The sequence below is a fragment of the Notamacropus eugenii genome, chromosome 1, assembly GCF_028372415.1.
Source record: "Notamacropus eugenii isolate mMacEug1 chromosome 1, mMacEug1.pri_v2, whole genome shotgun sequence".
In the NCBI taxonomy this organism is placed as follows: Eukaryota; Metazoa; Chordata; class Mammalia; order Diprotodontia; family Macropodidae; genus Notamacropus; species Notamacropus eugenii.
In genome coordinates, this window is record NC_092872.1 from 742,029,821 (window position 1) to 742,057,503 (window position 27,683).

The following is a 27,683-nucleotide window of genomic DNA, read 5'->3' on the forward strand; positions in this document are numbered from 1 at the left end:
CAGCTCTAGCCCTCTTCAGGCCCATCCATGTCTGTTAGACACAAAATCCATTTTCTCCAGCAATGAGAGTCGGAGGGTGGTATTATGGTTGTTGGGTCAAGGGGACAGAGTCTTCACTTAGAGTCAGGAAGATTTGTCTTTACTCTCCTTTCATAATTTTGTTTGGTGTATCAGTTCTCTTCACAGAGGACCTTTCTTAACTCTGGGTGTTTTCATTGACTTTCCCCCCACATCTGGAACTCCCTCTTTTCTCACCTCAGCCACCTGGCTTCCTGGTGTCTTTCAAGGAATTACTAAAATGCCACCTTCAACAGGAAGCCTGTCCCAATCCCCTTCATTCCACTCATTGCCTTCTGTTGATTATTTCCTATCTATCTTGTATATACCTTGTCTGTACATAATTGCCTATATGAGTGAAGTCCTTGAGATCAGGGGCTAACTTCGACCTTTCTTTCTATCCCCAGCACTCAGCACAAGGCCTGGCACAAGTTGTTGTTCAGTCATGTCAGTCATGTCTGACTCTTTGTAATAGCATTTGGGGTTTTCTTGGCAAGGACACTGGTGTGGTTTGCCATTTCCTTCTCCAGCTCATTTTACAGATGAAGAAACTGAGGTCCAGGGTAACACATCTAGGACATGTCTGAAGTATGATTTGAACTCATGTACGCCTGAGTGCAGGCCTAGTGTTTTATCCACTCTACCACCCATCTACCTCACTTGGCACATAGTAGAAGTTTATTACATGCATGTTGGCTTTACTTTGAGCAAGTGACATCCCCCTTGAGGCACAGGTTCTTCTCCCACAAAATGGAGATAATATTTATAGAGGAGTTTTATATTGTATTGGACAAAGTAAGCTGGACATTCCCATCAAGGATGAACAAATCATAACAATCTCAAAAATGTAAAATGATGAAGGAATGTCAGTTTTGGCATCAAGAAGATCTGGCTTCAATTTCTGTCTCTGATACACTCTCTGTGTAATCCTGGATAAGTCAGGCTACTTGCTAAGACTGCATGTGCTATAATGGTAGTAAAAGTTCCTTTGGAAGAAAGTTGCTATCCCAATGAAATGACTGGTCTGTACTCTTTCTCTTCCAAAACACATATACCCATACATTTCACACCTGCATGTTCAAAAACCTGACCCATACATGCATGCGCACTCACAGACACACACCCCTAAACCCTACATCACATGTGAGTATAAAGTGGGATCCTAATATATTTATATATATTTATATGTATGTATGTTATATATGCATGTATACATATGCACACACATATATATTGCTTTATAAAACTTAAAGCATCATAGGCATTGAGACCCACAAATATACACATTAAATGTGAAATAGCATACCAGTTAAGCTGTGAGTGAAAACCGATTTTGAGGCTTAAAAAGTCTAAGAATGTAGAGTTGGGGAATAGACTCATATGTGAAGACAATGACAAATGAAAATGCATGTAGATGGATGAATAGACCTAGACAAACATTGAGATGTATATTTTGCATGTGTAGGTTGGCACATATGAGTTATGTGTGTGTACACACACAGATGCCTGATCTTAAAATAAACAGGAATTTTTAATTGCCTATCTTCCCTCTGGAGTTCTCCTAATGCATGTGTTCCCTTCCATTGTGCCTGCTTGTCAATCTACCAGATAAATTAGCGTAAGGGAAGCCCAAGAGAGGCAAGAAAGCTGGGTTCTAGTCCTAGTTCTCCTGGGTGTTAATTAGTGCTGTCGAAGACCTGGAATTATTAGCAATTAGCTATATGGATAGACTTTATCTATGGCTAATTAAAGGATAAACCACCTTTGTTCTTTGAATGATTTAACACCACCATGCTTTTTTTTTAATCTTTGAGGGGAGAGAGGAGAAGATGTCTACTGGGTAGCAGGACAAGGCAAAAATCAATTAACCTTTCTGGGTCTAGGACTAATTAAGGTCCTTTCTAGCTCTAACATTCTTTTATTTCATAACTCTTGTGATTGACTTTAAAAAGGCAAAAAAATCCCAATTCTGCAAACAAGAAAGGAGTTTTCTGGTCCTGTTCAAATAAAAAACTCAAAGTAATCTGGTTTTGCGATTGATGAGTATGCCTGATCAAAATAGGAGTGTGGGCTAGAACACTTGAGAAAAATACATTTACTTCTTTTGCTTGCCTTTGGTTTTGGTTTGAATATTGGTACGTTAAACCAAATGGGATTTGAGGGGTACCCTGAGAGTATTAGAAATTTGATGCAGTCTTCCACCAGGCCTAACCTCAGAATGTTAATTGTGTTCTCCCTTCTCATCTTGGAGACATACTATATCACTTAACCTCTGCCACATTGGAAGCAAAGGGAGCAGTAGTGGCCAGGCAGCATGGACAGATGCAATTGGTTGCTGGGCAGTGTGTCTAAAACTTGAAGGTCACAGCTCTGAAGCAAAGAGACTCATTATTAATGGCTCTGAAACCCCATACCTCAGCAATACATCCATCTACTGAGGTTTTTTTCCCCCTTTTGTTTGTTTTAGAGATTAAAATCAAGCTTTGTTAAATGTCTGGACCTTAACTACTGGACTGTAATGTGGATGGCATTTGGGCATAGATCTTCTTTGAAATAATCTAGGAAACCTGTGATCTCTCATCTGTGCACCTATGACTGATGCAATTCACAACCCAGCCAATCTGACCTGACCTATGCTACTCTTGAATCTACTTTCTACTATCAATTTATATGTATGCTGAACTCAAAGTTCTGGGGAAGGTCTTCATCCTATTCTCTTGGTAACACCAGCATACAAATAGTTGTTCAGCACCAAGCATGTTCAAGAAAACAGTGCTGAGTTCTCCCAGGGACACAGAAAATATAAAGTCTAGTCTATTACTCTTTGAAGCAGATGATCTAGGAAAAGATTCAAACCTTGTCTTCAAAGAATCTATAATCCAGTTGGGAAGGCAATACACATGTAAATGCAAAGACCACCAGTGAAGACTGCCTTTGGATGTCATTTCAAAACTTCAGTAAAAACATGGAGAATTGAGTTCAAAATCTCTCTCCATCCCCATTAGTTAACTTTGCTATTCAGGTTCAAGTTTTCAAGAAACACAGGAAAAAGAATTCACTCAAAATCCATTGAAGGGTTTGCAAACAACAGTGACATTTTTACTTATTTATAAAAGATACTAGGAAACATATGGATTCCTTGATCCAACTCACTGTTATCTCCTGGGTCCCAGGCTTGGTCTGGCCTCAGTATAGTAAGGTGGGATATATACTGCAACTTGTCTCTAGTGGTCAGTTCTAATAATTGCCCAGATCAACAAGCTTTATGTAGATCTTTAGAGCTTTGAGTTTCCACCTCCTTGCTCTGTCAAGGTAGACAAAGGGAATTATATACTCCCATTTAGAGTGACCCAAATCTTAGTCGTCCTTGGAGATTTAAAACATTAATAGATCGAATCACCTAAACACAAGGATTAGTAGGAGTTAGGAGTCAGTCCAAACTCATGGATATTAAACAGTAATGGTAACTGTGTCTATCCAGAATCATAAAGAATCTGAGTTAGAAGGACCTTAATGACCCTTTAGTTCAACCCATGCATGGAAAGAATCCCCATTACAATATATCTGACAAATGGGTCCAAACTTCTCAAAGGAGAAAGAATCCACCCCTCCGAAAGTAACTTCTTTCACTTTTGGATAACTAATCATTTAGAATGTTTTTCTTGTTATCAACCCAAAGTTCCCCTCAACTTTCCTCTTTTGAACGAAGGGATCTGATGTAACTAGCCAACATGATTAGCATCCTTTTCCTCCTCAAAGTACCTGTGACGTGTTGATCTTTGTGTATTGTATATTGTGTATCTGCCAGAAGATGGTAAGCCACTTGAAGCCATTTTGCATTTATCTCTCTATCCTCAATATCTAGTACAGTTCTTGGCACATAATAAGTGAGTAAAAAATATTTTTTGAATGACTTGACTTGAACAATTCAATTCAACAGACTACACTAATTAATTAATTAATCAGAGTGGCAAGATAATGCCTCTTCACCTTTGTCTATCGCTTCTAGGTGTGCAAAAATGGTGAATGTATGAATATTGAGAAAGTTTATGACTTCACTAACTGCTCTTCCCAGTGCCCAGGAAATACTGTAAGAATTCATTTTTTAAACAGTTTCCTATGCTATAAACTTTCCAGTTTTCTTTATTCTGATACTGGATCCTACATAGGTCCAAGTCACTTTAAGGTTGTCACTAAATTGATCTGGAATGTAATTGGATAGCAGATGGCTGGAACTGATTTCTGATTATGGATATGTCTACATACATGCAAACAGAGAGAATTTTTTTCTTATTATTTTCCTGGCCAAGTCAAACTAAAAACTGGTGACTTTATTACAAATATTTGTTTAAAAATAACCTTTGATCTTTGCTCTTTAATCATCCCATGTCTGTTACTTACAACCTTAAGGAAGTCACTTTATCTTTCTTTGCCTTAGTATCTATACCTGAAAAATAACAGGGTTGCATCTGATGGCTTCTAATGTACCTTGCACTGTACAAACCTATAAGCCCATGACTAAAGGCTCAGATTTGAAATGTAGCCTATCTATGAAAATGGCCAAGTTCAGTGCAAAGACCAGGAAATGTAAACACTAGTCAAAAGTCCTTAGAAGAATGTAAATTTCCATTACTGATTAGAATGACTCATTAGGTATCTATAATTTGCAATTAGAAGATCTCTCCCTCCCTCCTTCCCCCCGCCTCCCTCTGTCTCTCCTCATTTTAGGACCACTTAGCAAGTGAACCACTTTCATTTTGGAAAAGGTTTAACCTTGACCCAATACTTCGCCTAATGTCACCATTATGTAAGGTAGCTAGTGTGTTGTCTTTGGCCATAAATTATCAGACTAGAGCACAGAAGATTGCTTTTATTTTGTTCTGTTTTATTTTAAGAAAGGATTTCCAAAATGCCTCATGTTTAGGTGTAAAGAAAATATAACAATGCTTCCTAGACATTTGAATTATTATTGGACTCCTTGCTCCTCCAGGTGTGTGACCCTGAACTCCAATGTCAGTGTGAAGAAGGACTGATGCATCCGAACTGTGAGGACACCACCTTTACCACGAGTGAGTGGCAAGGTTCATGACATATCCTCAGTAACCAAAGGCTCATCTTTTTGAACACTCCTTCTTTATTCATCTAATCCACTGCTGCTTCTCCATATGCCTGGGATTACTTACTTGTAACTGTGGGGAACAGGGGTAATAGTGGGAAGAAAGACAAGGTTTACTAAATGGAAGCAGCTAGACGGTACAACAGATAGAGCACTGGGTTTATAGTCAGGATGATCTGGATTCAATTCCTGCCTCAGACATTAAACAGCTGCATGACTCTGGACAAATCACTTAACCTTTGCTTCAGTTTCCTCATCTATAAAATGGGGATAATAATAGTACCTACCCTGCAGATCTGTTCTGAGGAAAAAATGAACTCCTATTTGTAAAGCATTTTTACAAATCTTAAAGTGCTATAAATTTTGGTTATTATTAAGGCATTAGTAATGTCCATTACAAATTACTTAATAATTATAATATTAATAGCAATAACATGATTATTCATTTAATAAGTCGTTACAATTAACAATGTAATTATAATCATACTAATCTCTAATGGTTTCTCCTAGGATGGAATGTTGGCACCATATAAAAACTCTGAATTTGGAAGAGAGACAGTTGCTTTTAATGTCAATTCTCACATTTATTATCTATAAAACCCTGGGTCACTGACTAGCCCCCCTCCAAGACTTAGTTCCCATATGAAAAAAATTATGTCCCTACCAGCTCTAAATCTCTGGTCCCTTGATATCAAGCATTCCATGATTCGAAACATGCATACATATGCTTGGTCAGCCATACTGTTCTTCTATATCTAAGATACCTTCACTCCTCCCTCCCCCCAGATTAAAAAAAAGTTTTAAAATTAATGTTCCTTGTTGGAATAATTATTCTACCTGTATCTGGCTTCAGTCTTCTGAGAAGTCACAATAAAATAGGTTTTATGATACTCAGTTAATTGCTGCCAAGCAAAATTTTGCTTGAATTGTGTTTCTTCTGGGCATAATGGAACTATGGGCATAGCCCCAGCTCCTAATGGAGATAAGTCTTGTGCAGGCTTTAGCTTCATTAGTAATAAAGCAAAGCTATTTCAAAAATGAAAGCCCTTGAGACAAGAAATGTCAGGGACAGAAGCTGGACAGGGCCAAGGACTTGCTTTATTAACAGATAACTCTAAGTTCTTGCAGAGTACTATTTCCCATGCCTTTCATGTTGCAGATGTCTCCATTGTGGCTGGAGTGCTGACCGTGGTCCTGGCCACAGTAGTGATTGCTGTGTTGTTGGTCCATCGTCAAAAGACCAGTAAGCGGAAGCAAGTTAATAGGTAAAGCACCTTCTTTTAGTTGGAATAAAGGGTAATGCCTAGGTCTGCAGTCAAACAAGGCTCTGGACATGGGAAAGAAGGGTGAGTTCAAAGGACTTCAGTGAATAAACCTAATACTTTCTTCCCCCAGCCCTCCCACCAGCCCACCTGCAGTGGACAATCAAGGGCACTCAAGGGAGGAGCAACAGCAGACCAGGAACGAGCCAGTTGTTTGTACCCAAGATGTAAGGAATTTCCTGGAAACTAGTTAATACTTCTGAGTATGTCACTTACCTAACACTGTTCTAGATTCAGTGATATATAAAGATAGCATAATGTGCATTTCTTTCCCATAAGAAGCTTACAATATTTAGTGTTCTTCTTGTTTTTAATTTGGTTTGAATTTTATCTGAATCCTTAATTTCACAGGTATAAAGAATTCCCAGTGAGAAAACTTCCTCTACCAAAGGATTTTAGCACCTTTTCCACAATATATTCATCAGTTAACAGGCATTTATTAAATGTCTGCTATGTGCCAAGCAATTTATAGTTTTATAACTTTCTGGGAGGAACTGAAAATTTGTGACTTCTTAATAATAATGGTGGTGGTGGTAGTAGTAGTTGTAATAGTAGTAGTAGTAGTAGTAGTAGTAGTAGTAGTAGTAGTAGTAGTAGTAGTAGTAGTAATAGTGGTGGTGGTAATGGTGGTGGTGGTGGTGGTAATAGTATTAACAGTGATGGTAGCAGTAACAGTGTTGGTTATAGTAATATTAATAGTAGTAGTAGTAGTGGTAGTCATAGTAGTGGTAGCAGTAGGAGGAGGAGGACTGGTAGTAATTTAGAATTTATCTTCCCAGCAGCTTATCAAGTAGATGTGGTTATTTTCCTCATTCTACAGATGATGAAGCTGAGATTTAGAGCATTCAATGGGTAAGATCCCAAAGCCTCAGAGTTAGTATAAATCTAACCCTAAGACCACTCCTCACTCCTCTATACTACCTTGGCTTAGTAGAATTCCAACGTACTTAAGGAGACACCTTTGTGAAGTGAATAGAGTGCTGGACTTGAAGTCAGGAAGACATACATTCATATCATTCAATAAGACTTGAATTCTAATCCTGTCTCAAGCCATTTACTAACTGCATGACTCTAGTCAAATCATTTAAACACTATCAGTCTTAGTTTTCTCCTCTGGAAAATGGGGATAACAATAGCACCTACTTCATAGGGTTGTTGTAAGGATACAATGAGATTATTATATATGTAAAGTTCTTTGGAGACCTTAAAGTGCCCCAAGTCTCAGTGCAGTTTTAAGGTACTCAATCGTTTTTTTTGTCTTTAGTTATATTTATTTTACTTTTTACTTACAGAATAAAACAAGCATAACATAGTCTAATAAAAAAGATGGTTGTTCATAAAACTGCCAGTCTATTATGTACATCTTGCTATTCATTTGAAATATGTAATAAAGTTATCACGTCAATTTCTTTTTCCCCTTTCCCTCCCCCACCATAGAGATAACTGCCATTAGGCACAAATATGTACATGTGCAAAATCATTAAGCAAAATCATAAGGTACTAAATTTGAAAGCAGCACTAAGACTTGTGGGTTGTCCCGTATGACTGTTAGCAATGATCGTCATTGTTGATGTTAAGTTGACTCAGGTATTTAGTAAGTATGTGATCCTGGGAAACTCTCTGAACTTCAGTCCCTAATATTAAAAAAAAAAAGAAAAATAATAGCTCCTAGCCTATTGACTTGTTGTTAGGATTAAAGGAGGTAATTCATTTAAAAGCCTTCGAAAACACTCTATAAATATCAGCTATTATTAATAATAATTATTATTATTAGGAAAAGCTATATATACGTAAAATGAGATGCTATTATAAGGTGTGAGGGTAACCCTAGTTGGTCAATCAAGTCAATCAATAGACATTTCCTGTATGCTTACCATGTGCCAGGCATTGGCTACTAAAGACAATCCCTACCCTCAGGGACCTCATGTTCTAATGAGGTAGACAATCAAGTAACTATATCCAAACTGTGTACAGGATAAATTGGAGCTTATCGATCACCAGAGGGAAGAAAGAACAGGAACGGCTTTCTGTAGAATATAGGATTTTATGTGGGACCAGAAGGAAGCTAGGGAAGCCACAGAGTAGAAATGAGGAAGAAGAGGATGGATGCTTGAAAACTCTGCCAGGAGTGTGGAAGCACTAGCAGGTCCTTCCAGGGTGAGCTGGAAATCTACTGATATAGACTCACCACCAGACTCAGTGTCTGCTCTCCACCATCCAACCTAGCTAGGATCAGGGAGTCTCTTTTACAGGTTGGCCACAGAAAGATGTAATCTGGGGCACAGAGGCTCTCAAAAGCTTTCTCCAAATGCACAGAGATCTTGTGCTCTAGTTTAGGGATACTTAGCAACAAAACTGCAGGTCATTGGATTTTTAAAGTATCTGTGCAAGGGGCTGGTCAGTGCTGATCAAGGGTCACCTCATATATCACAAATTTACTTGGCCTGTATTTGGGCTGAGCATGTAGCCAGGTTTCCACATAACCAATTGCCCAATTGGGAGAACACAATAGAGAGGAATGCCGCCCAAGTTGATTTTATTATCTATAAATTATCTAAGGGAAGTTAGGGGGTTGAAGTCAAGGAATTTATTTTGTTGGTTTGGAAAGTTTTCACATTGTCTTGAATGTCTACAGTAACCTGAGGTTACCCACCATCATTTTTTTTCCTATCAGCAAAATGCTTTAGATACCCTGGAGGATATCCCTGCTGGCTATTCAAGTCCACAGTACATTACCATGGTAAGTATCTTCCCTCTTCTCTTTGTAACATGGATTTCTTTTATCCTTGTGTGTGTCTCTAGTGCCTCTGCTATCTCCTCAAACTACCTTAGTGGGAGATTTTCTTAAACTCATATCAATACTGAGGAGTAAAGGCCAGGTGTTCTAGCCTAAAGAGAAAAAGATTAGGGATACAGGATCCAGAGATTTCCCCACTGTTCACATTAGGAATGCAGCAAAGGCAGAATGATTGAGCTCAACCAACTGGAACTACCCATTAATTTTCTCCTGAATTCAATTTTATGAAAAACAGACATTTCAAGAACACAAGACCATACCAGAGAATTAGGTTGTTGTTCTTGTTGTTTTAATATTGGATCAGTGGAGATTAGTCATAGGAACATTTCAGCCCTCAATTCTGGGTTTTCAGAGTTAACTCTTTCTTTCCTGACAATAAGAATTTCAGTTCAGAATTATGACTGTGACACAAAGAAAAGTTTAGCTTTTTTCGTCAGATCATTCTCATTCAAGAATGCACACACACACATACATGTGCACACATGTGTCTGTTTGTGTGTGTGCAATAATCATAATCAATTAGAGTTAGTCTCAAGAAAGGGGTTTCTGATTAACTCTCAGTTTATCTGAACAAATATGTGGACAAGAATCCCTGCCAATCTCTTAGATTTTCCACTGTGGCCTAACTTTTATTATTCTGTATGTTGGTATCAATGTTTTTAGTAAGGAAGGAATGAATTTTTTGGTAGGGAAGGAGGAGTTTGTTGAGACAACAGTGGGTCAAGTCTAATACAATTTAACCCATTTGCTTTAGAAATCAGCTGGTAAGGAATCCAGAGGAGTTAGAGTCTCCAACCAAAATGTTAGAGTGGTAAGTATCTTGTGCATGGAAGATGGCGCCAAACTTACCTAAACCACACCATCCATATTTTGTGCTCATCAAACATTGATAGTTCATTGATTGATATTTTCTAACCATGGCTAGAGAAAAAGTGGCTCAAATGAGTTAAATCAATACACAAAGGATCCTGATGTGATTCTGCCAGGCACTCATAAATACTAGAGAGCCCAAGGCTTGAAGTTGTAATCCAACAGTGTCATCGAAAAAGAGTCCTGGCTAAATGACAGAAGCTGCTGCTAATTATATAATATAGATTGCTTTGTAAATCATAATCTACTCTTTCTTTATTGAAATTTGCTTAAAGTATTCTTATGTCTTATATTAAAGTGTCCTTCATCTTGTATTATCATATTCAGGACATAATTACCATAAATTAGAGAATTGACTTAATTAGATCATAATCTGTAGAGCCAAAAAAGAATTTGGACACCACATATTCCAAACCACAAATCTTATTAGTTAATTTATTTATTTTTAGTTTTCAATATTCACTTCCATAAGTTTCAAATTTTCTCTGTCTCTCTCCCCTCTTCCCTCCCCGAGACATCATGCAAACTGATATAGGCTGTAGATAAACATTTCTAATTAAACATATAAACCACAAATTTTACAAAGAAAACTGAGACCCAGAAAGGAAAAGTGACCTAGCCAAGGTCATGGAAGCGAGGTGTGGGTTCAAGTTCAAGTCTCAATAGGAATATGTTTTTCCATTGCACTACATTATCCCTCACTGTGGGATTTGTCATTTCTTCATGTTGAATTCAAGGGCTCATCGCTTACAAGTTCTGAAATCCCTATTCAGTTTGAGGTTCCTGGGTTAGCTACTCCTGCATTAGGCAAATCTATTGGAAGCTGAAATGGGTAGATAATCTCCAAATCCAAGCTTGGTCCACCCCCACAAAAGTAGCTAATGTTCAGAAGAACAAAAGCCTGGAGATAGCCTTCTGCTTCCCTCTAAGCCCTCTCCTCAGCCATAACCTTCACTCAGTCTCTGTATTTTCCTTAGCCACCTGCAAAGCCAAGGATCCCTCCACCACCAATCCCTACCATGACACCACCTTTCTCTCCTCAGGTGAGTAGATGATTGTGTTTACCCAATCTTATCCAATCCAGTCCAGTTAAGTCTATCCTAATCTAGTCCAGACCAGTCCAATTCAATCCAATCCAATTCAATTCAGTGTAATCTAGTCCAAACCAATCTAATTTGATCTAATCCATGCCAAGTCAATAAATATTTGTTAAGAGATTTGTTAAGAACTGTAATATACAAGAGCAAACGCTATACTGAGCCTGAGAATGCAGAGATGTGACAAAAATAGTTACTCCCTTTCAAGGAACCTATGTTGGTATGGGGAAGAAGAGATAATATGCACATAGATAAACATATACATAGTACCTAAGGAAAAGGAAACAGAGGTGACCTCCAACAAGAAGGCTTGAGATTCCAAGATATGAAATTGAGGAGAGAATGCTGAGTGATGGATTCCAGGCATGAGGCACAGCCTATGCAAAAGCAAAGAGGCAGGAGATGAATTTAAAACTTTGGAGAGCAAAGTGTTTGTCAGTTTGATACAAATATAGGATAAGTGAAAGATATTAATGTGTAATAGACGAAGAGAAGTAGCCTGGATCAAAATAGTGAAGGTTTTCAATGGAAAATAGAGAAGCTGGCATTTTCATTTCTGCCTCCTAGCTTTCCTTCAAGTCTCAGCTACAATCCTACCTTCTACAGAAAGTCTTTTCTCGCCCCCCTTAATTCTAGTTTCTTTGCTTTATTGATCACCTCCAATTCATCCTAAAATAATTTGTAAGCAGCTGTTTACATGCCGTGTCATGACCTCAAACCCCCAGCTCCTTGGGAACAGGTACTGTTTTTTTTCTTTCTTTGTGTCCCCCAAACCTTAGCCCAGTTCTTGGCACATAGTTCTTATTTATTTACTGACTGACTGGTTGTTCTAGAGAATAGAGGAGAACAAGAAATCTTCTCAAGTCCCAGCATAGCAGCTTATCCTTGGAAGAAGTTGGAGACAACAAGTAAAATAATACATTTTAAAAACAATCATATGTTATACAATCATATGATATCTTCACATTGGATTGAACTGGACTGAACCGAATTGAATCTAGATATCATCTTCCACCACCTTTCTTCTAACAAATGTGGTAATTAAAGATTATAGAGGCTGATCGACCTTACTAAAGTCACAGGACTAGTAACTGAGGGAGGCAGGGTACCAACCCAAGGCCCTCTGACTGCAAGTTTTATGCTTTTTGTACCACATCTGAGTCCTGATGTGCTCAGTACTCCATCTGGGTGGAAGTGGAATAAAGAGGTACCCCAACCTCCTGAGCTTACTCAGAAAAAATATTGAGCATCAAGTAAATAGACACAACTGGAATCTCTTGGGAATTTCTAGTTCTATAGTGATAAGGAAGTTGGGAAAGCATAAAAAATTTATACCCAAAGTCATCTGGATGGTCCATCTTAATCAATCATTTTGACCAGCCATGAAAATATCATATCTTTAGACCATGGGCAGGAAATAACCCATTCTAACAATTTCATTTTGTTTAGGGGTTGAAATGAGAAGCTCAGGCTACCTACCAGGCTAAGCTGAGAATTCTGGATGAATACGAGAGCTTCAGTACCTACAAAAGTTACATGTTATTGAATTTCTTACCATTCTCCAAATGTCACAAAACGGATCAGACAAGATGTTTTAAACAACATCACATGGTTTGGGACCCACTGTTTTAACGTACATTCTGGTAATCCCCTGTAATGAAACTAGGGGACACCTGATCAAATAGTCTCTGAGATCTAATTTATGCTGTTACATCAAGACAATAAAATAGAATCTTGTGAGGGAAGGATGGGATACTCCCTGTCTCATGGTGGAGCCAAGAAACTTCCTTTCATCTGAATACTGTGCCTAAAATACAACTAAGCCCACACTAGCGTGAAAGGTGATAGGTTGGGTGAGGTACCCATGCTAATTAGGTCAGTGCTGCCATGTATCAATTTCTCTTCATTCTTTAGAAAACAAATACACCGCTGTCCTGATTTGCCTTGTTTTTATTAATGGGAATATTAGGTAGCAGTGACACATCTCAGAAAAGCCACCAGAAATGATTAATGGGAACTGCAACTGAACAGCTAGTTAAATGTGCCATGTTGAGAAGTTTTCAGAACTTGTAGAATCACAACAAAACTCAGTTATAGGGCCCTCAGAAGGCATCTGATCCAACTGCCACAATCAATTCCACCGCATTGTGTCCCCAAATTTGACCCTCTGCTTCCTACGTGAGGAAATCCTGAATTGAGGAATTCACTACTTCCTTAAGTACTTTCATTCTTTTTTGGGCAGCTTTAATTGCTAGGAAGTGTCTGTTTGTTTTCCTGTCCTTCTAATATGGGACTAAAATCTGTCCTTCTTCACATTGTACTCATCACTTCCCAGCTCTCCTGTCTGGAGCCATGCAAGATAACAAAAATGCCCTTTCCTAAGATAGTCTTCCAAATAGTAATTCTCCACCAACCTATCATGTACACAACATAAACATTTCTGGAACTCATTTGCCCTACTTTAAAAAATTTTGATTAGTGTCTAAATATGTCACCCCTCTACAAAAAAGCCATAGCTTGTGAGTGAAAAAGAGAAAGGAAGAAACAGAAGTAAGTTGGCAAGCCAGCCAACACATCATTTCAATTTGACACAATGTGTTTGTTGTTCCATAGACACATTTCCCGACATCTCTAGTCATGGGATGTGGGTGTATTTTCTTCCCTCTGCTTTGGGGACAAGTTTAGTTATAATTAGTCAGTAATTGACATTCTTTTTTTAAAATTTCCATTTTCACTGTGTGTAATATTTTCCTGGTTTAGTCTTTCTTAGTGCATCAACTTAAATATCTTCTCATTCTTCTCTGTAGTCTTCATATTCTTATCATTGTTTCTTATGACCAGTAATGTTCCATCAGATTGATATGCCACAGTTTGTTCAGCGATTCCCCAGGGAATGGTCACATATTTTGCTTGTAGCTATTTGCTAATAGAAAAAAGTACTACTATGAATCTTTTTGTGAATGATACCTTTCTTTTTATCTTTGTCAACCTAGGGGTATATATCTAGCAGTGGGATCTCTGAGGAATTTTTATTATTTTTTGTCATAATTCCTAATTTCTTATTGGAATGAATGTGTCAGTTTTACAATTCCACCAATAATGTAACAGTTTACTTATCTTTTCATAATCCCTCTGATATCAGCTCTTTCCATCTTTTGCTATTGTTGCCAATTTGCACAGTATGAGATAAAACTTCAGAAAGGTTTTGATTTGCATTGCTATGGCCAACAGTCATTTGCAGCAATCTTTCATAAATAGTTGTTGATAGTTTATGATTTTTCTTTCGAAGAGTATTTGCTTAAGTCCCTTGACCACTATGTATTTCTCTAATTCCTTACAGAAGTTATATACACATGAACAAACACCCACCCACCCATCCACACACACACACACACACACACACACACACACATACATATACATCCACATGTACATATACACACACATGTACACGAGCAGTTAGGTGGATCAGTGGATAGAATGCTGAGACTGAAGTCAGAAAGCCTCATCTTCTTAAGTTCAAATCTTGTCTCAGATATGTACTACCTGTGTACCCTGGGCAAGTCATTTAATCCTGTTTGCCTCAGTTTCTTCATCTGTAAAATGAGGTGGAGAAGGAAATGACAAACCAGTCCAGTAGCTTTGTCAAGAAAAATCTAAATGGGGCACAAAGAGTCAGACATGACTGAAAATAAAATCTACAAAACAATAATAACACACACGTGTGTGTGTGTGTGTGTGTGTGTGTGTATATATATACATATATGTATGTGCCTATTTCTCACTTTTCTTCTATCCGCTCTGTGTTTTGAATCTGCTTGTTTAAAGAATATCTTTGCTATTTGTAAACATGTACTTAAAGGAAGTATGCATGTAACAGAGGGCAAATAAAGCTAATTTCATTAGGCAGAGGCTGAAAATGAATAAAGGCAGAATTTTTTCTTCTGTGATTTTTCTTCACTATTCATCAATTAACTCTTTGGTGAGGAAGCAATCAGGGGTTAAGTGACTTGCCCAGGGTCACACAATGAGTAAGTATCTGAGGCCAGATATAAACTCAGGTCCTCCTGACTCCAGACCTGGTACTTCCTCCACTGTGCCACCTAGCTGCTACTCAACTTATTTCTGAATTCTTTAGAGGGTGAATCTGATTTGATAATGCCTTGAACGCAATAGGAACCAAAATTTTGTTAAATGTATGACTGAGTTCATATTAGGTGTTCAACAAATATTTGATTGATTGATATGATCGCTTAGTAATGATATAATTATACTGAACCCAAAGGACAAGACACTGATTACTAGTGTATGGAAATTCACAAAAAGGAGGTAGGAGGCCTTCTTATGGTGGACATCATGGACCCTGCCTTAGCAAACACTGGCTTATATGGAAGTGTAAGACAAGTATCTGGTTACCCAGTGGAAGGTCTCCCAGAGTTGACCACATCATCTCCCAAATAGCAGAGCTCCATGAATAAGGGCCAACTCCAAGGCCTAGATAATCATCCAAGGATTATTAAATCAATGATGCAGAGCTGGAATGGATCTTGAGGTCATTCAGTCCAACTCCTTCATATTACAGGAGACTGAGACCCAGAAAGAGCAAATGATTTACCCAACACCACAAAGGCAGTAACATAAGAGGCAGAGTTCAAAGCAAGGTCCTCTAATTTCAGGGCCTAGGCTTATTCCAGCACAATACCTTGTTCTTCTAAAGCGGGAAGGGGGAGGAACAAAGAAACTCATATATGTATATGTATGCACGTATATGTATGTATATGTATATATGACCTCCTATGTGCCAGGCAGTATGCTTTTTACAAATGTTACCTCAGTTGATCTTCGCAACAACCCTAGGAGGGAAGTGCTATTTTTAGCCCCATTTTATAGTTTAGGAAAGTGAGGCAAAGATTGATTAAGTGACTTGCCCAGGGTCATATAGTTAGCACATATATGAGGTCAGTAAGATCTGATATTAAGCCCAGTGCTCTGTCCACTGTGTGAACAGCTTTCCTTTATGTCCATCATTAGAATACTGTAGCCACCGGGGAATCCACTGAAGTTTCCTGAACATGAGTGACATCGATAAAACAATGTTTTAGGCAGATGAACCTGGATTTGGGTTTTTCTTGTGAAAATACTGGAGTGGTTTGCTGTTTGCTTCTCCAGCTCATTTTACAGATGAGGAACAGGGTTACTCAAACAGGGTTAAGTGACTTGCCCAGGGTCACATGACTTGTGTGTGGGGTTAGAATTTGAATTCATGAAGAGGAGTCTTCCAGACTGCAGGTCTGGTATTCTATCTACTTCTACACCTAAATGCCAGGGGGCACAGCCAAGATGATGGAGTAGAAGCAAGGACCTGCTACAACTTTCCCCTCAAATCCCTCAAAAAAATATGTACAAAATGACTCTAAATAAATTCTGCAGCAGCAGAAACCACAGAATGACAGAGTGAAGCAAATTCCATCTCACAACAATCTGAAAGGTCTATGGGAAGGGTCTATTGCACCAGAGTGAGAGCAGAACACAGTTTGGTGAAGAAGCAGGCCTTAGGGGACTGAATTGCCAGTGGCTGCTGTGGATTCCAGTCTTCTGAAAAAATAAATGTTAAAGACAGCTTCAGAGATCAGTGAGAAGGGTCTTTCACCTGACAGAAAGAGGAGTGGGGTCCAATCCCAGCCCTGGTCCCTGGTCCAGCCCCAGGGTGGTGGCAGATACTGCTAAAGTAGAGGCTGTTCTGGAGCCCTCCACTTAACAAAGCTCAAAAGTCAAATAATTGGCTGGGAAAATGAGCAAATGGGGGAAAAAAGAAACAGACTACAGATTCTTTCTCAGTAAAGGATTGTATTTTCTCACATTATCAGTGATGAGGAAGATCAAAACATACAGCCAGAAGAAGGCAACAAAGCGAAAGCTCCTACATCCAAAGCCTCTAAGAAAAATATGAATTTGTCTCAGGCCATGGAAGAGCTTAAAAAGGATTTTGAAAATCAAGTATGAGAAATAAAGCAAAAATTGGGAAGAGAAATGAGAGATGCAAGAAAATCATGAAAAATGAATCAACATTTGCTAAAAAGGAAACAAGAAAAAAAAGCTGAAGAAAACAATACCTTTAAAATTGGATAAACCCAAATGGCAAAAGAGGCCCAAAAAGCCAGTGGGGAAAAGAATGTCTTAAAAAACACAATGAGCAAAATGGAAAAAAATGCCCAAAAGGTCAGTGAAGAAAATAATTCTTTAAAAATTAGAATGAAGCAGATGGAAGCTAATGACTTTATGAGAAATCAAGAAATTATAAAACAAAACCAGAAGAATGAAAAATTAGAAGACTATGTGAAGGATCTCATTGGAAAAACAGCTGACCTGGAAAATGGGTCCAGGAGAGATAACTTAAAAAATTAATGAACTACCTGAAAGCTATGATCAAAAAAAGAGCCTAGACATCATCTTTCAAGAAATTGTCAAGGAAAACTGCCCTCATATTCTAGAACCAGAGGGTAAAATAGAAATGTAAAGAATCCACTGATCATCTCCTGAAAGAGATCCCAAAAGGAAAACTCCTAGGAATATTGTAACCAAATTCCAGAGTTCCCAAGTCAAGGAGAAAATATTACAAGCAACCAGAAAGAAACAATTCAATTACTGTGGAAACATAATCAGGACAACACAGAATTTAACATCTTCTAGACTTAGAGATCAGAGATTTGGAATATGATATTCCAGAGGTCAAAGGATATAGGATTAAAATCGAGAATCACCTACCCAGCAAAACTGAATATCATATTTCAGAGAGCAAAATTGAACTTCAATGAAGAAGAGGACTTCCAAGAATTCTTGTTGAAAAGACTAGAGCTGAATAGAAAATTTTACTTTCAAATACAATAGTCAAGGGAAACATGAAAAAGTAAACAGGAAAGAGAAACCTTAAGGGACTTATTAAAGTTGAACTGTTTATTTTCCCACGTGGAAAGATGATATTTGTATACAATGAGATCTTTTTCAGTATTAGGATAGTTGGAGGGTGTATATGTATAAGTATATGTGTGTATATATATGTATGTGTATGTATATATGTATGTATACATATGTGTGTGTATATATGTGTGTATATACATACACACACACATATGTGTGTGTGTGTGTGTGTGTGAGAGAGAGAGAGAGAGAGAGAGAGAGAGAAAGCATACAGGGTGAGCTGAATATGAAGGGATGATATCTAAAAAAGAAAATTAAGTGTTGAGAGCAATATAGAAGAAGAAAGAGACAGGGACAGGTAGAATGTAGTAAATCATCTCACAAAAAAAGAGGCAGAAAAGAGCTTTTACAACAGAGGGGAAGCAGGGGAAGATGAGAGGGAATAAATGCACCTTCCTTTCATCTGATTTGGCTTCAGGAGGAAATAATATACACACTCAGTTGGGTATGGAAGTTTATCTTACCATACAGGAAAGCAAGGGGGAAGGGGAAGAAAGGGGGGATAAAAAAAGGGACAGCAGATTGGGGGAAGGAGTAATCAGAAGCAAACACTTTGGTAGAGGAACAGGTGGAAGAAGAGAATTGAATAAATGGAGGGTGGGACAGGATAGAGGGAAATACAGTTAGTCTTTCACAACAACACTGTTATGGAGGTGTTTTGCATGATTACACATGTGTAACCTATATCAAATTGCTTTCCTTCTCAATGTACATGGGTGGGAAGGGGGGATGGGAGAGAATGTAGAACTCAAAGCTTTAAAAATGAATGTTAGTGGTTGTTTTCACATACAACTAGAAATCTATCTTACCCTACAGGAAAATAGAAGGGAAGGGCATAAGAGAAAGGGAGGGGAGTGATAGAAGGGAAGGCATGTTGGAGGAAAGGGTAATCAGAATACATGTTGTCCTAGGGTGAGGGTAGGGGGAAGATGGGGAGAAAATTTGAAATTCAAAATTTTGTGGAAGTGAATGTTGAAAACTGAAAATAAATTTATATGAAAAAAATAAAGTGGAAAAATTTTCCTTACATCAAAAAAAAAAAAAAAAAGATGAACCTGGTGATAGAGGCAGAGAGGGAGAAGAACTGGAAGGGAGGAAGCAGCTGAAATAATCTACAGTAATGATAATGTGTGAAGAAAGTATAAGCAAAAAAGGTATTAGCAAAAAAATTGGATAATAATTTAGTTTCACTCAATTCAGACTAATGCAATTCGACTCAGTGCATGTATAAAAGGCCTACTTTGTTCCAAGAGCTGTCCTAGGTCTTAGGGATTCAAAGATACAATACCAAAAGCCTTCAGTGGATTCTCCAATGCCTACAGGATAAAATCCAAGAGCCAGAGCACATGGAAAAATGAATGGATATGGAGCCACAGCACCCATGTGTGATTCTTTTCTCTGTTATCTACTCCCTTTGTGACCTTAGCCTTAATTTTCTTATCTGTAAAATAAGCAGATGGGAAGACATGGCCCTGATTCTATGATCTCTGTACCCTAACCGAGCCCCCTGCAATCTCATTTTAGCCTTTGTTTTCCAACTTAAACTTCCTACTCTTGTTGAGCTGGTCTACTCAGCATACCTTAAGCAAAACAAAACAAAACAACGGTATAAAGACAAAATGAGTTAAAAGAAAAAATATTATTCTCAAACTTTTGCTAACTACATTATAGTCAGTTATTTTCAGTCACGTCTGACTCTCCATGACCCCATTTGGGGTTTCTTGGCAAATACTGGAGTGGTTTGCCATTTTTTTCCTCTAGTTTATTTTACAGATAAGGAAACTGAGGCAAAAGGATTAGGTGATTTGCCCATGGTCACACAGTTAGTGAGAGTCTGAGGCCAGATTTGAACTCAGTAATATGAGCCTTCCTGATTCCAGTTGAGGTGCTCTATGCAATATGGTGCCACCCAGGTGGCCCTATGAGCTCCTCTGCAGCAGGGATTATTTTTGCCACCTTGTGCACTATGGTGCCACCTAGCTGTCCCTAACTTCATTTATTCCATTATACCAATCACTGACTCTACCAGATTGATACAGAGTAGAGATCAAAAGATGGGTGCACAATAATTGTCCCAGAGCTACCGACAAAAGAGCATAAGTAACAGTTGATGAGGCCAGAGGATGCACTAGATCAGAGATTTAGAGACGAAAGGGCTTTCAGAGTACATCTACCCCCTGCATCCTACAGCTGAGGAAACTGAGGCTCAAGAAATTTACCTTTCTCCAACATTCCACAACGTCACCTAGGTAGGAAGTTTCAGAACCACCATTTGGACTCAAGATTTCAGATTCTAATTCCAACATTTTCCTGCATTTTAAAGTCCTGGGTAATTGTCTGGGAGTGCTGAGGGGCTTAGACTTGCCCAGGGTCATGCAGCTGGAATGTGCTGGAGGCCAGTCTTACATCCAGGTCTGCATGATGCTATTTCTCTCCCCTAGGCCACATTGTCTCCTCTGTTCATTCAATTAGTGGTGGTAATGTGGAGTGAGGGAGCAGGGATAGTGACTGAGCAGCTCATGCAAAGCCAAGAGTTTCTGATTCTAAACGCAGGTACATTAAGCCTGACTTTGTCCCTCGATTCAAGACAAATTCTGATACCCATCAACGTCCTGGAGCTCCTTGGAGGAAAGACAGAATCCTCATGAGGTAGCACCTTGTAGAAGACAGTGGCAAAAGCAGCGATAAATCCATACACTGGAACCTTGTTTACACAAGGCAACATTGCAGGTCCTCTCCCCATGTGGCCCCTATGAAGTGCCCTCCACCAGTCTCTGGTATTAGGTAAAGCTAACATCTACTGTTCTCAGATCTCAGCATCACCTAAAATCAAAAGCTCATAAATTTAGACATGGGTGGTCAATACTCCTCATTTTACTGAGGAATGAGCTAAGGCCCAGGGAAGAGAAGTGACTAGGCCAAGGTCACACTGCGTCTGCTTTTGAGATCAGATCTTCCTGATTCTAAGTCCAGCACTCTGTCTGCTTGAGGGAAGTTCCCACTCAGGTTCAAATGAACTAAGCCAGGAAGAATCACTGGATCCTAGACCTAGGGCAGGAAGGGAGGAGTTTTATAAAAAGAAACCCTGGAGGAATCTTCTTTGCTACTACCATCCTTGGAGCTACAAATAGGAACCCTGACCACAAGCTGTAACCTTGGCAATGGGTATGGAAGTCACCAACAATTTGGAGTTGTGCTGGTGAATACCTCCAGTAGGGCAGAGACACAGAGAAGGGGTAGTGACGGAAAACAAACAAACAAACAAGCTGGTTCTGCAGAGAGGACCAGAGTTCTCCCCCACCTCTGATATTTATTGCTTCTTCCTTAACCTCCAGAAGCCTCTGTTTACTCAACTATGAAATGCATCCTGGGGTATCTAAAATCTCTTCTAAATCTGGATCTCTGATCTTTTGATCAGGACACTGACTTCTGCGGTTGACTATCTCTCATGCCTCATCATAAAGCTGCTCCTGCATCGGTGGCCCACCTTGACCCCTGAACCTTCCTTTCCCCACTCCAGGAAGCCAACTATTTACCAGCTTCCTAGTTTGACTAATTATTCTTGATAACTGAATTCTCATTTCAGTAGTTTCTTCATATTGGACACCCCAAAAGCTTAAGTATGCAGGGATTGGGAATAGAGTGGGAACAATTACAAGATTAATGTAGTTGATTTGGTGGAGAGGTGTGAAGGAGGGCTGGGAACCTCCATCCTAACCCTCCCCCCCCGTCCTCAAAACATAAGAATAATAAAATTGCTGTAATGCTTTAAGATGTGCCCAGAATTTTATAAATAACATTTCATTTGATCCTCACAACAACCCTGGAAGATGGTTATAATTATAATGAAAAATTATCTTTTACCAATGAGAAAACTGAGGCAAATGGCAGTTAGGTTCCTTGTTCAAGTGTCAGAGGCCAGATTTGTATACAAGTCTTTCCAACACCAGGTCTATCCACTAATCACATAGCTATCACTATGTTAAACCAACAGAAGACTAGAATGGATCTAGTTTAGTTCATCAAAGTAGAATGGTATAGTGGAGGCAGTCTTGGACTTCAAGTCAGGAGGATCTCTTTTCAAATACTGCCTCAGATATTGAACTATCTGACCCTGGGAAAGTCATGGAACATTTCTCAGCCTCAGTTTTCAGATTTGTAAAATAGGGATAATAATAGGACCTGCCTCACAGGGTTCCTGTAAAGTACAAATGACAACATAAGCACATCCTCTGCAAACCTTAAAGCACCGCGTGTAGGTTACTCGTGTTGTAATTATTCATTATTACCACTTAATCTCCTTGGTCCTCATTTTTCCTCTTCTCTAAAATGAGATGCTTCTACTAGATTCTTAGGATAAAGTCCTAAGTACTTAGAACTTGGATGGTGTCCAAAGTCCTTTGCAGCTTTAAATCTGTGATCTTTAATTTTACAAAGGAGGAAATTGAGGTCACAGAGTAAAGGGACCTCCTCAAGGTTCACTTAGGTCTTCCTGCTCATAAGAATCAACAGTGGTGGAATCACATGTACCACAGACCATATCGATGCATATGACCTAGGAGCTGGGAAGCATGTCAGGGACCACCTCATACAACTCCTTCACTTTACACAGATGGAAACAGGCCAAGAGTGAGTATCAGAGAAAGGGTGGGAGCTCAGTCCTGACCCGTTTTAGTTGAAATAGACCTTTCTCCAGAGACATCAGCTCTTGTGGGGTAGGGGCCTCATTCTCGGGATTCATGATGAACAGATTTTGAGGAAGAAGGCTCCCAGGCCTTCCAGCTAGAGCCTATACTCCAGTTCACCCTGTCTCACCTCCTCCATAAAGCTGAAAAGCCAAGACAGACACAGAAGGAAAATAAAGGATCCCATGCCCTAAGACTGAAGGTCTTGCTCACTCCACTATATGCCCTGTCTGAAGTTCCCCTTTCCTTTCCACCAAGTAGAAGTGATGAGAATGCCTAGGCCTGGGAAGAATTTGTCTGCTACCCTGGTAGGTCAGCCTGGGCCCTGGAGATCCCCTTCTTAGCCTACAAGGAAGCCCATTGTACTTCCGTCCTGATCCTCCCACTCACACACTGAGGTCTTCCCTAGTCTTAGGGAAGTTTGATTCTCTCTCCCCACTCTGGATTTGTCTCTTTTAAAGAGACTCTGTAAGTAAAATGGTGGGTTGTTAGGCAGGTGTATGGAAGGGAAATATGCTCAAGGATGGTGCCTGAAGAAACCATTGGTATTAGGAGACTGCCTTAATATGACAGGCTTCCCTCCTTGAAGTTTGGCCAAACTGGAAGTCACGAACTGAAAGCCTGGATTTCCCCAGCACCCATCCCGCAAAGTGAAGTTCTTTTCCTGCTCTGATACCATCCCCTCCTTCATATCACTAACTTTTTCCCATTCCTTCTGACCACCCAAGCTCCATCTTTGCACTGGGCATTTCCCTACTCTTCTTCCTTAGAAGAAAGAAACTGCTCAGATCAGATTTTATTTACTGTGCTCTGGGAGAAATTTGTTGATTTATGGACTTCAATCTAGCAATAGAATAAACATTTATTAATCATTTATTATGTTCCAAATATGGTGCTAGGCTTTGAGGATACATGGATAAAAATGAAATTCACTGTCCTTAAGGATCTTAAATTTTGTTAGGAAAAAACAGCACATAGTAAACATATAATTCCTACCTTGGTGCAAAGCCCCAGTTGCCACAACCTGGTTATGGCTTTTATGCCCTTGACTACTTGGTCTTATTCCACATCATGTTCTATTTCTTTGGCTTCTGACTGGCCACCCCTCATGCCTGGGATGAGCTCACTCCCCACCTCTGCCTCTCAGTTTACCTGCCTTCCTTCAGGACTCATCTCCAACTCAGAGTCCTCCAGTGGGTCTTTAATGCTGAGTCTCAGATCAGGAACAAGCTAATACTTGTTCCTCTAAGCATGCCTTCCATCTATTTTGTATATATCTCATTGCTGTTCAGTCGTTTTTAGCTGTGTCTGAATCTTTGTGACCCTGTGTGTGGTTTGCTATTTTCTTCTCCAGCTCATTTTACAGATAAGGAAACTGAGGCAAAAAGAGTTAAGTGACTTGCCCAGGGTCACACAGCTTAAAACGTGTGTGAAGCTGGATTTGAATTCAGGGAACTGAGTCTTCCTGGCTCCAGTTCCTGTGCTCTGTGTACCATGGTGCTCCCTAGCTATTTCATATATCTTACAGGTACAGTTATTTAAATACCATCTGCTCCATTCAGATGTGCTCCAAAAAAGGGGGCCAGCGACTATTCTTGACTTTCCTTGTTTCCCCAGCACTTTATTCAGTGCCTATATATACATATATATATATATATATAGGCATATAGGTATATATACATACACACCTATATATATGTGTGTATATAGGTGTATATATACCTATATATGTATACCTATATGTATATATGTGTGTATACATGCACATACATATATACATATATGTATACATACATGTATATAATATTTAACAAATATGCTTTTACTGATTGTTACTATTATTAACACAATTGTTGTCTTTCACACAGCTTTTCTGCCCTAGCATCCCAGTCATTCAAGACTGGATGTCTTATTGAGATCACTGAGCCCAATTACCTCTGCTGCAAAATGCAGTCCCAGGGAGAAGCGATTTGCCAAAGGCCACGTTGCAAGTCCACGTCAGTGTCAGGGCCTAAATCTAGGCCTCCTGGCTCCCAGTCCAAGTCATCATCTATTGCTCCATAGAAAGAAATGTTAGGGTATAATAATGATTTTGCTGATTTAGAGCCAGAGGAGGAGGGTGCAAATCCGGATTCTGCTGCATCCTTATCTTGGGCAAGTCAATTAACTTCTCTCTCTGGGTTTCCATTATTTTTTACCTATAAAATGAAGGAGTTCATCTAACCAAAGGATCTTAACCTGAGGTGTGTAGTAGATTTCATTGAGGGAGATCTGTGAACTTGGATGGGAAAAAATGCATCTTTATGTCCACTGACTTTTGGATTTCTTTGTGATTTTGCGTATTGTTATTCAATTATTTAGAAATAATAGAGAAGGCAGTCATAGGCTTTGGCCAATTATCAAAGGCATTCATGATATAAGAAAGGTAAAGAACCTCAGGATGGATGCTGAGCTCCCTCCTAGTTTTCTATTTCCTGGACTTGTATGCCAACTAGCAGTATGAGCCTGGGCAGATCAATATCTCTGGGCCTCAGTTTTCCCAGCTGTGAAATAAGGGTGTTGAAATCCATGGCTTCTGAGTTCCCTTCCGTCTTGAAATCTTTACTCCTAAAATGAAAAAAAGGGGCAAATAGATGGTACAGTAGACAAAGTGCCAGGCCTAGAGTCAGGCCTGAGTTCAAAAAAGCCTCAGATATATGTGAGACCCTGGACAAATCCTTTACCCTTGTTTGCCTCAGTGTTCTCATCTGTAAAATGAGCTGGAGAAGGAAATGGCAAATCACTCCAGTATCTTTGAGAAGAAAACCCCAAATGGGCTGACAGAGAGTTAGATGTCTTCTGTCAACTAGGTAACAACAAAAATAATGGGAAAAAAAAAATATTCTTTACTGGAAAAATAACACTCTGTCTAGCCTGAAACTTAATCATGTTAGGGAAACAAATGTCTTAATTTTAAAGGTTAAAGGACAGGTGAGATTCCATGGCAAAGATTGTTGTTGACTGGGTAAGTAGGGGCTTTAATCTTAGGCCCTGCATCGAAAGTCTCATTGTAGTAAGTCTCATGGCCACTAGATGGCAGGCCAGCTAACCAAATCTACTGTGAGCTCTCCATGGATCCGCCACTGGTTGGGGCCAGTTTTGGCTTTCTCTATAGGGGCTTCTTGACCCTGGTTTCCAGTGGGCTTCATTAGATGACAATTTATCATCCTCAGGACCTCAAGACTCCTGGCAAGCTTTGGATGCGGTTGCCATGACTACACTAACTTCTCTTTTCCTCGTATGCACACAATGTCAGCAGACCCAACAACCTAATGTCCTCCTATGCTGACGACATCTCCCCTCCTTCCCCACCCCAGACATCTCATGCCCGCTCTCCCCAGACAAGCAGGCACCAGCTCCCTGATCAATAATATCAGGGCCGAGCAGAGCAAGGCTGACATCCTTTCAGTTGTGATGTGGTCAGGCTAAACTGAGAGGTGGGGGCAGGGGGAGAGAATGTCGAGAAACCTCCTCCGTTTTTAGCTCTTGAAGCTGATAGGGTTACAGAAGTGACATTAAAGGCCACTGAGTCCATGTAAGTCTTCATTATATAATAGAAGAAACTGAGGCCCAGATGCACCAAGCTAGTTGTTTCAAGGTCACACAGTGAGTACCTAAGTGTCAGGACCCAGATCCAGCTGATTTTCCACTGAACATTACTCTTTCCCACCCCAAGTGTCCTTGTCTTACTTCCCTTAGTACCAAAGGGCTCCCAAACATCTTTGGCTGTCCTAATTTTATTTTATTTTTTTTTTCTAGACCACTACTTAACAGATGCTTTTCTCCACAGAGGAACCATCAAAATCCAAAGCTGTTTCCTTTGTCCCAAGAGCAGCCTCATGGATAATAGATGTGAGAGGACAAAGACACTTGTCACTCCGGTGACTTGGAGGTCTTCTGTCAATAGTAATCAATCACTCCTCACCCAGTGGTGAGAGGGTATTGATTAGTTTCCTGGGCTTTTATTGGAAGCTTTCTGGTGCCTGATGTACCAAGAGCCACTCATCTCATTCCCAGCTCTTAGGAAACCCAAGACTCCAAGAAGATATGGGAGCTGACACAGCCAGAAGATAATTAACAACTCTCCCTGGGAAAGTGATCTAAATGACAGGGGCCTGTAATGGCTATTGATTGATATAGAAGAGGGTGGGAGGGGAGATGCATACTTAAAGCTCTCAGAAGTGTCTTAGGCGAAGCAAGAGTCCTAGAGACCTGGAGAGCAAAGGGTTAACTGAACTGACCAGAGGAATTGTCCTCCTCTGGAAATGAACTTTCTAAAAGGAATAAGACAAGCCTTGATAAGTGAATCCAAATCTCTGCATTTTGCTAGAGTATACATAAGGGCTTTTTTGTGTAAATATCAGTTCTGCAGATGGGAAATGCCAAATAAACAAGATTCTTCAAAGATGAGAGATATGCATTAAGACAGTCTCTGTCTCACTTCCAACTACCAGGTGTAATGGGATCATAGAATGTAGAACTACAAAGGGCCTTCAATATTTTTTGATCATGGAATCCAAGCTTGAAGAGGACTCAAAGACTTTATAGTCTAATCCCATCTTATCAAACCTCATCATTAGATCAAACAGAATCACAATATTCCATCCATTCATCCCACAAGCACTTACTAAGATCCTCCTGCCACTGGACATACTAAGGTTAAAAAAAACCCAGTCCTTTCTCCCAAGAAATTAACATATTGGGAAGGAAAATGTAGACACA

At 39.4% G+C, this 27,683-nt stretch overlaps 1 protein-coding gene across 1 annotated transcript in view; it reads left to right on the top strand.

Annotated features, from left to right (window-relative positions):
• Positions 1–27,683, top strand: part of ADAM7 (ADAM metallopeptidase domain 7) — an 81,901-nt gene that overhangs the window by 43,836 nt on the left and 10,382 nt on the right. Inside the window, exons 17-23 of the mRNA XM_072634432.1 lie at positions 4,067–4,147; positions 5,048–5,126; positions 6,333–6,438; positions 6,569–6,662; positions 9,170–9,235; positions 10,047–10,103; positions 11,140–11,205. Coding sequence (XP_072490533.1) covers positions 4,067–4,147; positions 5,048–5,126; positions 6,333–6,438; positions 6,569–6,662; positions 9,170–9,235; positions 10,047–10,103; positions 11,140–11,205 — 549 coding nt within the window. The remainder of the gene's footprint in view (positions 1–4,066; positions 4,148–5,047; positions 5,127–6,332; positions 6,439–6,568; positions 6,663–9,169; positions 9,236–10,046; positions 10,104–11,139; positions 11,206–27,683) is intronic.